At 36.1% G+C, this 12224-nt stretch overlaps 1 protein-coding gene across 1 annotated transcript in view; it reads right to left on the bottom strand.

Annotated features, from left to right (window-relative positions):
* The window catches only part of LOC107710839 (long-chain-fatty-acid--CoA ligase 6-like), a 26365-nt gene that overhangs the window by 4381 nt on the left and 9760 nt on the right, over positions 1-12224 (bottom strand). Inside the window, exons 2-17 of the mRNA XM_016515690.1 lie at positions 10231-10478; positions 8328-8442; positions 7590-7654; positions 7384-7485; positions 6683-6782; positions 6389-6567; positions 5781-5813; positions 5091-5142; positions 4866-4939; positions 4375-4452; positions 3091-3225; positions 2880-3014; positions 2612-2707; positions 1501-1573; positions 1172-1260; positions 831-947 (exon numbers count right to left, since the gene is read on the bottom strand). Of these exons, the coding sequence (XP_016371176.1) occupies positions 831-947; positions 1172-1260; positions 1501-1573; positions 2612-2707; positions 2880-3014; positions 3091-3225; positions 4375-4452; positions 4866-4939; positions 5091-5142; positions 5781-5813; positions 6389-6567; positions 6683-6782; positions 7384-7485; positions 7590-7654; positions 8328-8442; positions 10231-10476 (1689 nt within the window). The 5' untranslated portion in view covers positions 10477-10478. The remainder of the gene's footprint in view (positions 1-830; positions 948-1171; positions 1261-1500; positions 1574-2611; positions 2708-2879; positions 3015-3090; positions 3226-4374; positions 4453-4865; positions 4940-5090; positions 5143-5780; positions 5814-6388; positions 6568-6682; positions 6783-7383; positions 7486-7589; positions 7655-8327; positions 8443-10230; positions 10479-12224) is intronic.

Genomic DNA, 12224 nt, shown 5'->3' with positions numbered 1-12224 from the left:
GGGGATATATCACCCAAAAAATGGAAAAAGCTGGAATCATTTACTCGCCCTCAATTCGTTCCAAACCTGTATGAGTTTCTTTCTTCCGCTGAACACAAAAGATGATATTTTGAAGAATGTGTGTAACCAAACAGTTACTCATTGACTTCCATAAGATTTTTTTTCCCCCCATACTATGGAAGTCTATGACTACCAGCAACATGTTCTTCCAAATATCTTCTTTTGTGCTCAACAGAAGAAAGAATCTCATAGTTTGGAACAACTTGAGGGAACAGGTGAATTAACCCTTTAAAGGAGAAATATATGCTGCATTCAAACAGCCCATAATGACTTAAAGTGATGTGAAGCAGCTGTAGGGTCTCACCGGCAGCCACTGTCCCACGTCTCCAGTGTGAAGCCAGCCATCAGCATCCAGCGCCTCTCCCGTCCTCTCCTCATCCTTCAGATACCCTCGGAAGACGCTGTGACCCCGGGGATATATCACCCAAAAAATGGAAAAAGCTGGAATCATTTACTCGCCCTCAATTCGTTCCAAACCTGTATGAGTTTCTTTCTTCCGCTGAACACAAAAGATGATATTTTGAAGAATGTGTGTAACCAAACAGTTACTCATTGACTTCCATAAGATTTTTTTCCCCCCATACTATGGAAGTCTCTGACTACCAGCAACATGTTCTTCCAAATATCTTCTTTTGTGCTCAACAGAAGAAAGAATCTCATAGTTTGGAACAACTTGAGGGAGCAGAATTTCCATTTAAAGGAGAAATATATGCTGCATTCAAACAGCCCATAATGACTTAAAGTGATGTGAAGCAGCTGTAGGGTCTCACCGGCAGCCACTGTCCCACGTCTCCAGTGTGAAGCCAGCCATCAGCATCCAGCGCCTCTCCCGTCCTCTCCTCATCCTTCAGATACCCTCGGAAGACGCTGTGACCCCGGATACAGATCTGACACGTATAACACACAATCTAAGTGTTAAATGACATAGGGAAGTCCATTCATTTCAGCTCATCGATCTGACAAAAGTGTTCCTCACGTAGTGTGTAAGGCCCATGTTACGGGTCACTTTCCACAATTGCTGGTAGATAAGGCCCAAAATCCCCCCTAATTGCAGAAAATGTATCCATGTTTGGTTGGTGGGTTAATTTTCCACAGTGATCTGGATACTGACCTCTCCTTCTCCATTCTTGGCGTAGTAGTTCATGTCAGGGATGTCAGTTAACTTCACCATAGCACAGGGTAAAGGAGCTCCGACATGACCTGAAACACATCAGACACACAGCTAACATGACTCCTCAGAACAACTGCTGAATCGCAGGTGAACATTAATATTATTTGGCTTATTGTCCGTTCACACTGGAAACAAGCAAGTCAAACACTGCACATTTTGGATAATGTAGCAAGTCATATGAGTATCCTTATGTACTACTTTTTTCAAAACTAGTAAATAGTACGCCATTCATGACTAAAGCAGGCTTATAAAGATACATGAACACAAACCTGCACTCCAGTCACCAGGCATAGAAAAGGTACATCCAGCAGTGCACTCCGTCTGTCCATAACCCTCGAAAATCTGAAACCATATTAAACAATCAGTGTCAATATCGCAATCAATACTGGTGAATATCACTGGTGATGCACACATCACCCAAGCAGTGCTATTTTAGTGTTATTTGCATAATATTATATTATTTACTAATATTTGGAGTTGGCTTTTATTTTTATTTCAAATTTAGTTTAGGTTTTAGTAATTTTGTTTTGTGCTTTTCTTATTTTTATTAGGTTTTTTTTTGGTTACACTTTATTTTAAGGTGTCCTTGTCCAGTGTAATTATATATTTAAGTACTGAATAATAGTAATTAACTACATGTACTTACTATATGGTTAGGGTTAGGATTAGGGTTTGGCTTAGGGTTACTTGCATGTAATTTTGCATAATTTATTGTTATTATAATGGTAAGTACATGTAACAAGGACACCTTAAAATGGTGTTACCGTTTTTTTTTTGTCAGTAACACTACAATACGTTTACATTTGTTAACATTCGTTAACTACTTAAGCTAACATGAACTAATAATGAAAAAATAATTCTAAAGCATTTATTAATCTTAATTCATGTAAATTTCAACATTTACTTGTACATTATTAAAATCAAAAGTTGTATCTGTTAACATTATTGAGTTGATATGGAACTAGTTTAATGTATGTTAGCTCATTTTAATGCATTAATTAACGCTAACTAATGGGACCTTATTGTAAAGTGCTACCCATGTGTTTCTGTTTAGCTTTATTTTATTTCAGTTTTTTAAATACTTCATCTTAGACTTATTTCATTTCAGTTAGTTGCCAAAGCAACATTTCTCATTTTTAAGTTTCAGATTTTCATTTAACATTCGCACTTTATTTAATTTCAGCTTTACTTCAATGACAAAACTGATTCTTAATAGAGTTTTAGTTTTAGTTAACAGTAACAAGACTGCCTCCAAATCAATGTGATGTCAGAGATGATGGAAAGCCTTGCTTAACCTACATGAAAACACATTTGTGTATGTATTAAAGCGCTTTATAGTATTTTAATATGACATTGAATCGTTATTAGGAGAGGACTCACCAGACAGCCGAGGGTGGCTCTGAGGAAGGACAGGACAGTTGGAGAGATCGGGGCGGATGCAGTGAGGATGAATCGCAGGTTTCCACCCAGACTGGCCTACAGGAAGAAAGAGAGAGATGAATGAATGAAGAGACTTTATTTTGCTCCGCTCACAGTTCATGTCACGCATATAACACCTTATATATCCACAACACAAGGGGGCAGTTCAACGGCTTTCCATCAGATCTTTCAATAACTGCAGCTTGGTGTTAATGTGAAAGAGACGTGCCTGGATCTTATTGAAGATCAGTCGGTCCCACATGCTGTTGTTCCTCACGACTCCACTGCTCAGCTCGGCCTGTTTCCTCCTCACGGCGTAATGAAGAAGGGCTCTCCTCAGCGGAGACGTAACCGAGCCCAGAATCTACACACACATAGAACAGAGTGATTTAACAGTCATTATTCCCCATTTGTGTCCAACAGTGATGTGTAGCACTCACTTTATCATAGATGCGGTTGAGTAATCGAGGGACCACGGGGAAGAAGGTGGGCTTCAGGGTCTTTATGTCATCCATCAGCAGAGAAATGTCACCCTGGTAAAAACCAACCCTTGCTCCATGACAAAACATCGACACCTGAAGAAGAGAGAGAGAGAGTGCACAATACAATAGAGAGCAAGGATTCAAATGAGCTACATAAAAGGACAAGAATCTAAACAGAGTATGATGGTTACGGTGTGTTTTTGTATTCAGTCAATATGCAATGGTAACACTTTGTTGCTAATTTAATTTATGCATTAGGAATCATGACATAACATCTAATAATCTGGGTTAATGTTAATTTAAATTGATCAAACGTGATAGTCAAGACATGTTACAAAAGATTTCAACAAATGCTGTTCTTTTGAACTTTCTATTCATCAAATAATCCTGAAAAAAATAATGCATCAGTTTCCACAAAAAAAACAAACAAAAAAATCAAATAGAGAGCAGTTCCTTTAAATTGTAATACTATTTTACAATATTAGTGTGTTTTAATGCATTTTGCATCAAATAAATATAGCCTTAGGAAGCATAAGAGACTTCTTTCAACAAAATATTAATACAATCTTAATTATTCCAAACCTTTGACAACAATGTAAATAATTTAACATGAATGAACTTCAATAATAGTATAATGTAGTTTTATACATTTTAAAATGTTAAAAATGTTTATGTAGACATTTACATTAATAATGAGTAATATATACAGTAAAACCTACTTGATTTTATTTACACATAACTTTTTAACAAATGTCATTAACTTTACTGTACACCATCAGAACATTAAAAAAAATATAATGTTTCATCAAAACCTACTTCCATCATGACTTTTCAGATGAAACCAAGGGAAATCTTTTCAAATGAAATAATATTATGTTAATAATAGTGGTGTCAAACGATTAATCGCGATTAATCGCATCCAAAATAAAAGTTTTTGTTTACAGAATATATGTGTAAATATACTGAGTATATTTATTATGTATATATAAACACACACACATGCATATATATATATATATATATATATACATATATATATAAGAAAAATATGTTGTTTATATATTAAATATATTTATATATATAATATATACATGTAAATATTTTCACAATATATACTGTATGTGTGTGTCTATATATACACATCATAAATATACACAAAAACATTTATTTTGGATGAGATTAATCGTGATTAATCATTTGACAGCGCAAAATAGCGCACAGTATCAAAATAGGTGGGGTTACCTGGATCATACGCTCAAACATGTGAGCGAGTGGCAGATAGGAGATGGACACATCCTCCTGACGAATCACAAAGTAGCCCTGGCATGTGTGAATATAAAATATGACATAAATAGTTTAAAATATAACATCAATATTTTTAAATGTCTAATTACAGCATTTATTGGCCAAGTCGATAAGGTTTTAGAATTTCACTCCCGTGCAAAATATCAGTAGCAGTTGCATTAAGAGAGAACAGCATGAAGCCATTTTAACACACAACCTGCAGATAAAAGGAACAAAGAGCCTCATAAACAGAACTTGAAAGAGAAAGAGGTCTCATGGGAAACACAAGGCCTTTATTAAAGAAGAAACAGAAGGAAGAGGAACAGGACAGAAGATAAGATGAAAGCTATGGAGAGATGAAGTTTAGGAAGAGAAATGTCACAAGCTGAAGGAGGATAAGTAAGAAAAGAAAGCAGAGATACAGGAAGTTAAAAGCTCTCTGAACTGACCTCAAGGATCTTGATGACAGAGGAGGTGTTGGAGGCGATGTTGCCGTGAGTGATCATGGCTCCTTTAGGCTTTCCTACATGACACAAAGAATCACATCTAAACCCTAATTTCACAGGTCACTGTAACACAATAAACTAAATACAGTATGATGTGGTTATATATTACAACAGATCAAAAAATGGCCCGTAATCCATCCAGGGTTTATAGTGTCTGCTGGTTGGTACCTGTGGTCCCACTGGTGAAACATACCACAGCCAGATCCTGAGGTTTAGGAGGCTAAAGCCAATACAAAAAACAAACAAACATAAAACAAATTCAAATATCTAAAACTCAACATTTAAACAGTCTAGTTCAGTGTTCACAGTAAGCCGGCCCTGCATCACGCGATCACGTTCATCTGACACCCTCCACCTCCCCCAGCACCACCTGTCTAGATGTGCTACAGGGGATGTTATGTACATCTATTCGTGCAGCAGCAGCATAAATCTTGTGACTCGTTCACTCAGAATGCTTTTTTTCATTCCAGTGCACTGCTTCCCTATTGTTTTTTTTGTTTTTTTTTATGTAAACATGCGCTAGATGGATGTGTTTGACAGTTATGCTTGCGAACTGTGTCTTTTGAAGTGTTTCGGCAGTCTAAAAGCTTTAAGAAAAAAAATGCATTGCTCAACCTTACTTTTTTCATACCACTGCCCTGTGTCTCACGGTTTTTAATGCAAAAACACATTCCGCGTGAATTGTCTATTAAATGCTCGCAGCAGCTTGTTAGCATACTAGAAATAGCACATCTCCATACTCAATAATATGAGCAGCAGAGCATATAGCAGATCAAGTCAGACAAGAATAAATACAGCAAGACTGTCATATCCATTAAAATTACTCTGAAAGAGGAAAAAAGCAGCAAGAGGTCTTACCACAGGTGGCTTTAAATGTTCTCTTCCTAGATCCTGCAATGCATTTAAATACAGATATTTTAACTGCATTGTGAAAAATAAAGTTATAAATAAGACATTATTAGAGTACTTTTTACAAGCAACTACTATTTCAGTATTTCTACTTCAAAACTGAATGTTTAATTCAATGTGTTACTGGTGTTTTGTTTTTTGTCTGTTTTGTAATTGTTTGTGAACTTTACTCACAATTTCTGAGTGAAAATAGTTTCAAAGTAAATCCTACACCATTTTTTTTCCCAGTGTGATCATGTTTTTATGACTCTAAAGGCAATACATTATGAAAAACAGGATCACAACTCAAAGCTCAAAAGTCATAAAAATGGCATCCATGTTTACCATCCAGTAACTACTGAGTATTCAGTACACAGACATTAATCAATCACAATCATTTATTTATTAAGATCGTTTGCATTTAATAGTCTTAAAAGCCTGTTTAATTGTAAAGGTCAAAGAGAGAATGCAAACGAGTCATGAAAATGTAAATTGCTACAAAAATGCCATACAACTGTAGAAAATGACAACAACTGTTCAGTTATTTTAACTAGCTATTTTGTGACGATATTCCTGACCATAATCTGTGAGAGCTGTAGTATCTCCACACCGCACTTCCTTCCTCTCTCCAGCAGGGCGGCGCTGAAGGGGTTAAAGAGCACCAGACAGGAGAGGGTGGGAGTCACTCCCTTCTCCTTATTCTTCAACAGAGATTCTGCCTTATCCTCCTTATCACAGATCACCATAGAGATCTCCGCTGGAGAGAGATCCGAGACCGAGAGATGAATCTCAAAAAGCGCTATTAAGATTAAAACGTAAATGATAGCATCACAGCTTCGTTTCGAGGTTTTATTATTATTATTATTACTCACCCAGGTTAAGGATGTGAACCATAGCATCTAATCCAAGTGTATCGTACAGAGGCACCAGAGCCATAGAGAACGTGTAACAGGCCAGCTCTACAATGACCCACTGCAGCCAGCAGGGGGAGACAAACAAACCGACAACATATTAGAAAAATCCAGTTATAATAAACCTGGAGAATTGTGTATTCATCTCAATGGAAGTTGCTCAGCTGGTAAGTGTTTGAAATGTGACTTTGCTCACAGACATTCAGTGATTTAACTGGTTTGTGAACATATGCCTATTATATTAGACCAGTAGTGAAAATGCTTCGTGAGAATTAGTTGACATGTAGTTACAAAGTTACTTATAGTTAGTAGAATGTCTAAAGTGGACTATCGAAATAAAGTGTAACCAATGCTTCTATTTTGATTTCACATTTGTGACCTAAAGATCTAGATCTAGAGTGCTAAATCGGAAGTATTTCTCAGTCATTTAATGTCATGGTTTTTCGGTTTAAATGATTCAAAAGATCCCAGATTTTCAATCTAGATAAAGAATTAAGTCTTACATCAGCAGTTACACACATCATTTCAGAGGCAGAAATAACGGTGAATTTGATTTAAGATTATAAAAACAAACTTTGAACATAATTCTTTCAAATACCATGCACTGAAGAACTGTTCACAAACAGACCAGGAAATCAGATATTAATCTGTGTATGATATACCTCTGGTCTGTTTTGGGCAAAGATGCCCACAAACTGCTGTGGGTTTGGTTTGCAACCCTTCGCCAGCAAACCTGATCCCAACACCTGTGCCCTTTCTGCGACCTGTAGCAATCACAGTGCCATTAAAATCCCTCAGAGGGCTTTTGCTGGATTATTACATGATTATTATACAGTAATAAATGTGTTATAACATGCATTGCTCTCACCTCAGTGTAAGAGATCCACTGATAGGGCTCTCCGGGTTTCCTGAAGCCAAGACAAGGACCATTGCCTGCACAAAACATGTTACTGTTAGTTACTATGGCTCTCTGGAATACTTGATTCTGATTGGTCATCTGTGAAACACTGTGGTCTTCATATTTTATAATGATTACTAGCTACTGAACTGTATAACGGACTGATCCGCTGTTAACGTGCTTCTAAGCTTGTTTATTAATGACTTTCTATTGTCTTGGAGCTGAATAAATGACACTATTGTCTTTTTAGAGCTGCTGTACAGCAGATTTGCTTCATATTTGATGAAGTTTGCATCACTGATTTATTACTGTGAAGCTGCTTTGAAACATTCTCCTGTATAAAGTGCTATATGAATAAAGATGACTTAATGACCAGCTGATTGTAAATGTTTCTTGCTTTTCTAAAATGATCCATCTTTATTTTTGTCTCATCACAAATGCTTTCTACGTTCCATGAATCCAAGCACACACACAAAAAAAACACTTCAAACTCAAGCAATCGACCAAGAAACTATTGTACAATTCATTCGCTGAAGGAAGCTGCATGTGATAAAAGCATTATCGATCTGAGAAAGCCTTGCAGAGCACTGCGGTAAATGAAAAGAAAGAAAAACTGAGGAGCCACTGAATTCATCTGGGCTCAATGGATGAAATAGTCACTCGAAATGTTTTTTTCTGTATATTTATACAAACTGAAATCACACAGACCTGCTATCCACAGTCCTCTCTGGAACATGTCGTACACTGTCTTTGTGTCCTCATAGTAAAACTCCAGCAGATTGTCATCCGTCAGTAAAGCGGAGCGTCTACAGCTCTGATCTCCCTGTAAATAAGTATATGTAATACCTGAAAATCATATGTGTTATATGACAAAGAATGATTGCTCTTGGTACATATTTATACTTTCATGCATTTCTCCATTAAAAAAAAGACAGTTCATCCAATAATTATCATTACTTGCCTAAAGAATCAGAATGATATTAAAATTGTAAATAAAACAAACAAACATTGGAGTGATTATTGGAAAAGATTATTGGAGTGTTTTACAAGAATATAATATTTCGTTTTTTTCCCTTCAAAATTTCACATTTTATTCAATGAGTTAATGTTTCTTTATGTAGTGAAATTTACTAGCAATTTCTGAGTGAGATTGAGTGAATTTGTGTACGTACAGTAAACTATGCACAGTATGTGCTTAAATGTGCTAAAATGTGCAGTAAGCAACTCAAACACAAAGTGTGATACTGTATCCCACAATGCAATGCACTCAAATTGACCTTCCATTTTCAATGCGATGAATAAAGCAGAAGCAGTATTAAATGTTCTTAATAAAAAATTCTTAAACCGTATTGTAAATAAAGGTGACATGTCTCGATGACCGGCTGATTGTACATTACCTCTTACTTTCAGTATATCTGCTGTTTTAAAATTCCTTTTAATATGTCTTTCTTCCCAGCTCAAAAAAACACCAGGTCTAAGTTGGTATGGCAGTTTGATTAAATCGTAATGTTGGCTAGTTTTTGGACATTTTTCAGCTAAACAGTTGTTGACATTATTTGATTAGCCAAAACCTGACTCGACATGTAATTGAGGATCATGTGAAAACAATAGACCTGCAAAAGTTTTCACATACTGAATTTAAACAGTGTACAGTATACTTTCAGCTATTCATCACTATATCCATCATTATACACTAAACATCAAATTTTCATTTTTGGGTGAACTATCCCTTTAATAGTGTTCAATTAGGTTTTATTTTTCCGCTTTCACTTTTCATTTTAATTTTAGTTTAAGTTTTAGTATTTGATGAGCAATTAAAAATGTTAGTAATTTAGTATAATTTAGTAACAGTTTTGGCTTTTAATATTTCTTTTAATTCGTTTTTATTTCAGTTTTAGTAACTTCAGTACTTCCACTTAACCTACTTTCATTTTGTAAGTTGCCAAAGTAATATTTCACATTTTTAAGTCTAATTAAGTCTTTAAAGGTGCAGTATGTAATATTGACAGCTAGCAGTTGAAATGGGTACCGCAGACCAAATTCGAAATATTGGGGAGAGTTTGTTTCTCCCGCCGCCTCAGACTCGACGCTCACATGGGTTGCCAGATTGAGGACACGCTACAGAAACGAGCCCAGCTGACAATGACACTGTAAGTTGATGAATTGATTTAGCTGCGTTTTAATATTCCTCTGGTCATAGAGTTTTTAGATGGACGCCAAGGCATTTAGGTCGGGTAGAATCTGCGATCTCTGACCCAGTTCGTTTGCTGGATTCCATGGCTGCAATACGCTGTGTTTTCCACCAACTGGCAACCCGAGGTGTGGAAACACTATATTGGGTAAATTGACAGTGGGTGAAATCACACAAACCAAAATAACAAAAAAAAAAAAAAACACAAAAGCACATTTCAAAGTAGAATAACTGACTGTAGCATTGTTTTTGGAGAAACAAGTATGTGAACTAATGTTTCCTAAATATCTGCAAACATGGTATTTCACGCTTTAGTAGAGTCAAAAAAAATGACATACAGCACCTTTAAATTTTTTTCAGCTAATATTTATTTTTATTGGATAGATATGAGTTTTAGTTTTGCAGTAACAACACAGTTACCTGCACAGATATGGACTGGGCCTGTAGGTCACATGGAGGCTGGATTGGTCGAGGTCTGGTCACCAGCCAGTAGGTTGTGAGAGAGGCTAGCGCTCCTAAGCCTATGATAGAGGACGGAGAAAGGGAGAGAGAGGACAGAGAGAAGGACGAGGGCAGAGACGGAAGGAGCGTCTTCAGATTGTCCATTTCAGACGTGCCATCTCCTCCAGTGAAACGCAAGGAACGCAACCAATCCTGAAACTGCATAGCTGTGAGACACACACAGATTCACTGCCATCAGCATCATCATAAGAGTCCAACACTTCACAGTCTCCCACATCTCTCTAAATTATATGAAAAAGGACAAGGGCTAATGCATGAGAGCCGTTACGCACCCACAGCAGCAAAATACATATTTAAATCCAAAAGCATGCTTTGAGAACAACTAATCTGAGAAATCTGTTGTTCACCAATATTTTGTATATATATAGAACACAAAATAAGATATTTAGAAATGTTGGTAACCAAACGGTTTTATGACTATTAACATTCATTAAAAAAGGCATCTTTAAATATATCATATGTTATATTCCACAGAAGAAAAGTCGGATATGCACTTACATAACACTTTACAATAAGGATCCATTTGTTGATATTAGTTAACTACATTAGTTAACAAAACTAATAAAACTTGGAAAATAAAATCTGATTCAAACTAGGAGTATTTCAATCCTAATCTGCAAACCTGATACCAAGCAGCAAAAAAAAAAAAAAAAAGGATGACTATTCTGTATGCTACTATAGTGGCACAGAAATGACACATTTCACTTTTAACCATAGACAAAGAACATCACAACACTGGCATTCTATTTACTGAATATGTCAAATATGGCAATTTTCACAAACTGGCCCTTTTAATAGCAGCTCGCCAAATAACCCTTATTAAAGCTGTTAGAAATGTTCCATTTTTTCCACGATATAATTGCAAAGATAATAAATGGCTGTTAACCACAACAGTCAAACACAAGCCCTGACACGCTCAACAAATTTTTATTTATTTATTTATTTTTAACGTAGAGATAAGGGAAGATGCCCCACTAACTGTAAGAATAATGTACATTTATTGTAACATATTTAGATATAAGTTTTGCATATTTAGGATGATGATGACGTATCAGCCAATGTGTTTTTATATGGTGGCCGAAAGAGCTCAACGCGCTGCAACCTAAAACACATGCCAATAGAAAAAGCACCAGCAAATTAAAGGGGTCATATGATGCGATTTCAAGTTTTCCTTTCTCTTTGGAGTGTTACAAGCTCTTGGTGCATAAAGAAGATCTGTAAAGTTGCAAAGACTAAAGTCTCAAATCCAAAGAGATATTCTTTATAAAAGTTAAGAGTCAACCACGCCTACCTAAGCGGTAGCGGTATGGTCATAACGGCTCGTTCTAACACGCCCCCACACTGTAAACCCGAACAGTACTACTAACTTATAAAGATTAAGAACACTGCAATTAAAGTCTGTTAAATCGTTGATGCAACTTATAACAATTGCATTTTCTGAACGAGGAATTTAGTTTTATTTTTGTGTGGCTCAACAGTTTTGAGTAAACTCTTCTATTTAAATTATTATTTTTAAGTTTACTGAGTGACGTAAAGTGACGTCACCTCGTTGCTCTAACCGACGTTCAGAAGAATCCATTCAACATGGCGGAGACTCGCAAGCGACCGGAGCAAACTTAATGGAACAACTTGTAAGTAAATCAAAACAACTGTGAAAATTTCTTATTTGCTTTTTGAGTGTTGTAAGAATATCATGATAAAGGAATGTTTTCATTTTTGGGAAACGCTGTTTTTACACAGCGCTGTAAAGCGCGGCATTTCCCTAGTGCTTTTGAATGCGCATTTTGAATGTTATTTTAACGTCACTGCTTATAGTATAATGTTAACGTCAAAGAAGGGCACTAATGTTAACGTTAGACGGCATTTCTTTCAGTAAACGCAGTCCTAACGTC

The sequence above is a fragment of the Sinocyclocheilus rhinocerous genome, unplaced genomic scaffold, assembly GCF_001515625.1.
Source record: "Sinocyclocheilus rhinocerous isolate Xijiao unplaced genomic scaffold, SAMN03320098_v1.1 scaffold1198, whole genome shotgun sequence".
Lineage (NCBI taxonomy): Eukaryota > Metazoa > Chordata > Actinopteri > Cypriniformes > Cyprinidae > Sinocyclocheilus > Sinocyclocheilus rhinocerous.
This window is presented reverse-complemented; position numbering and strand designations above follow the sequence as displayed.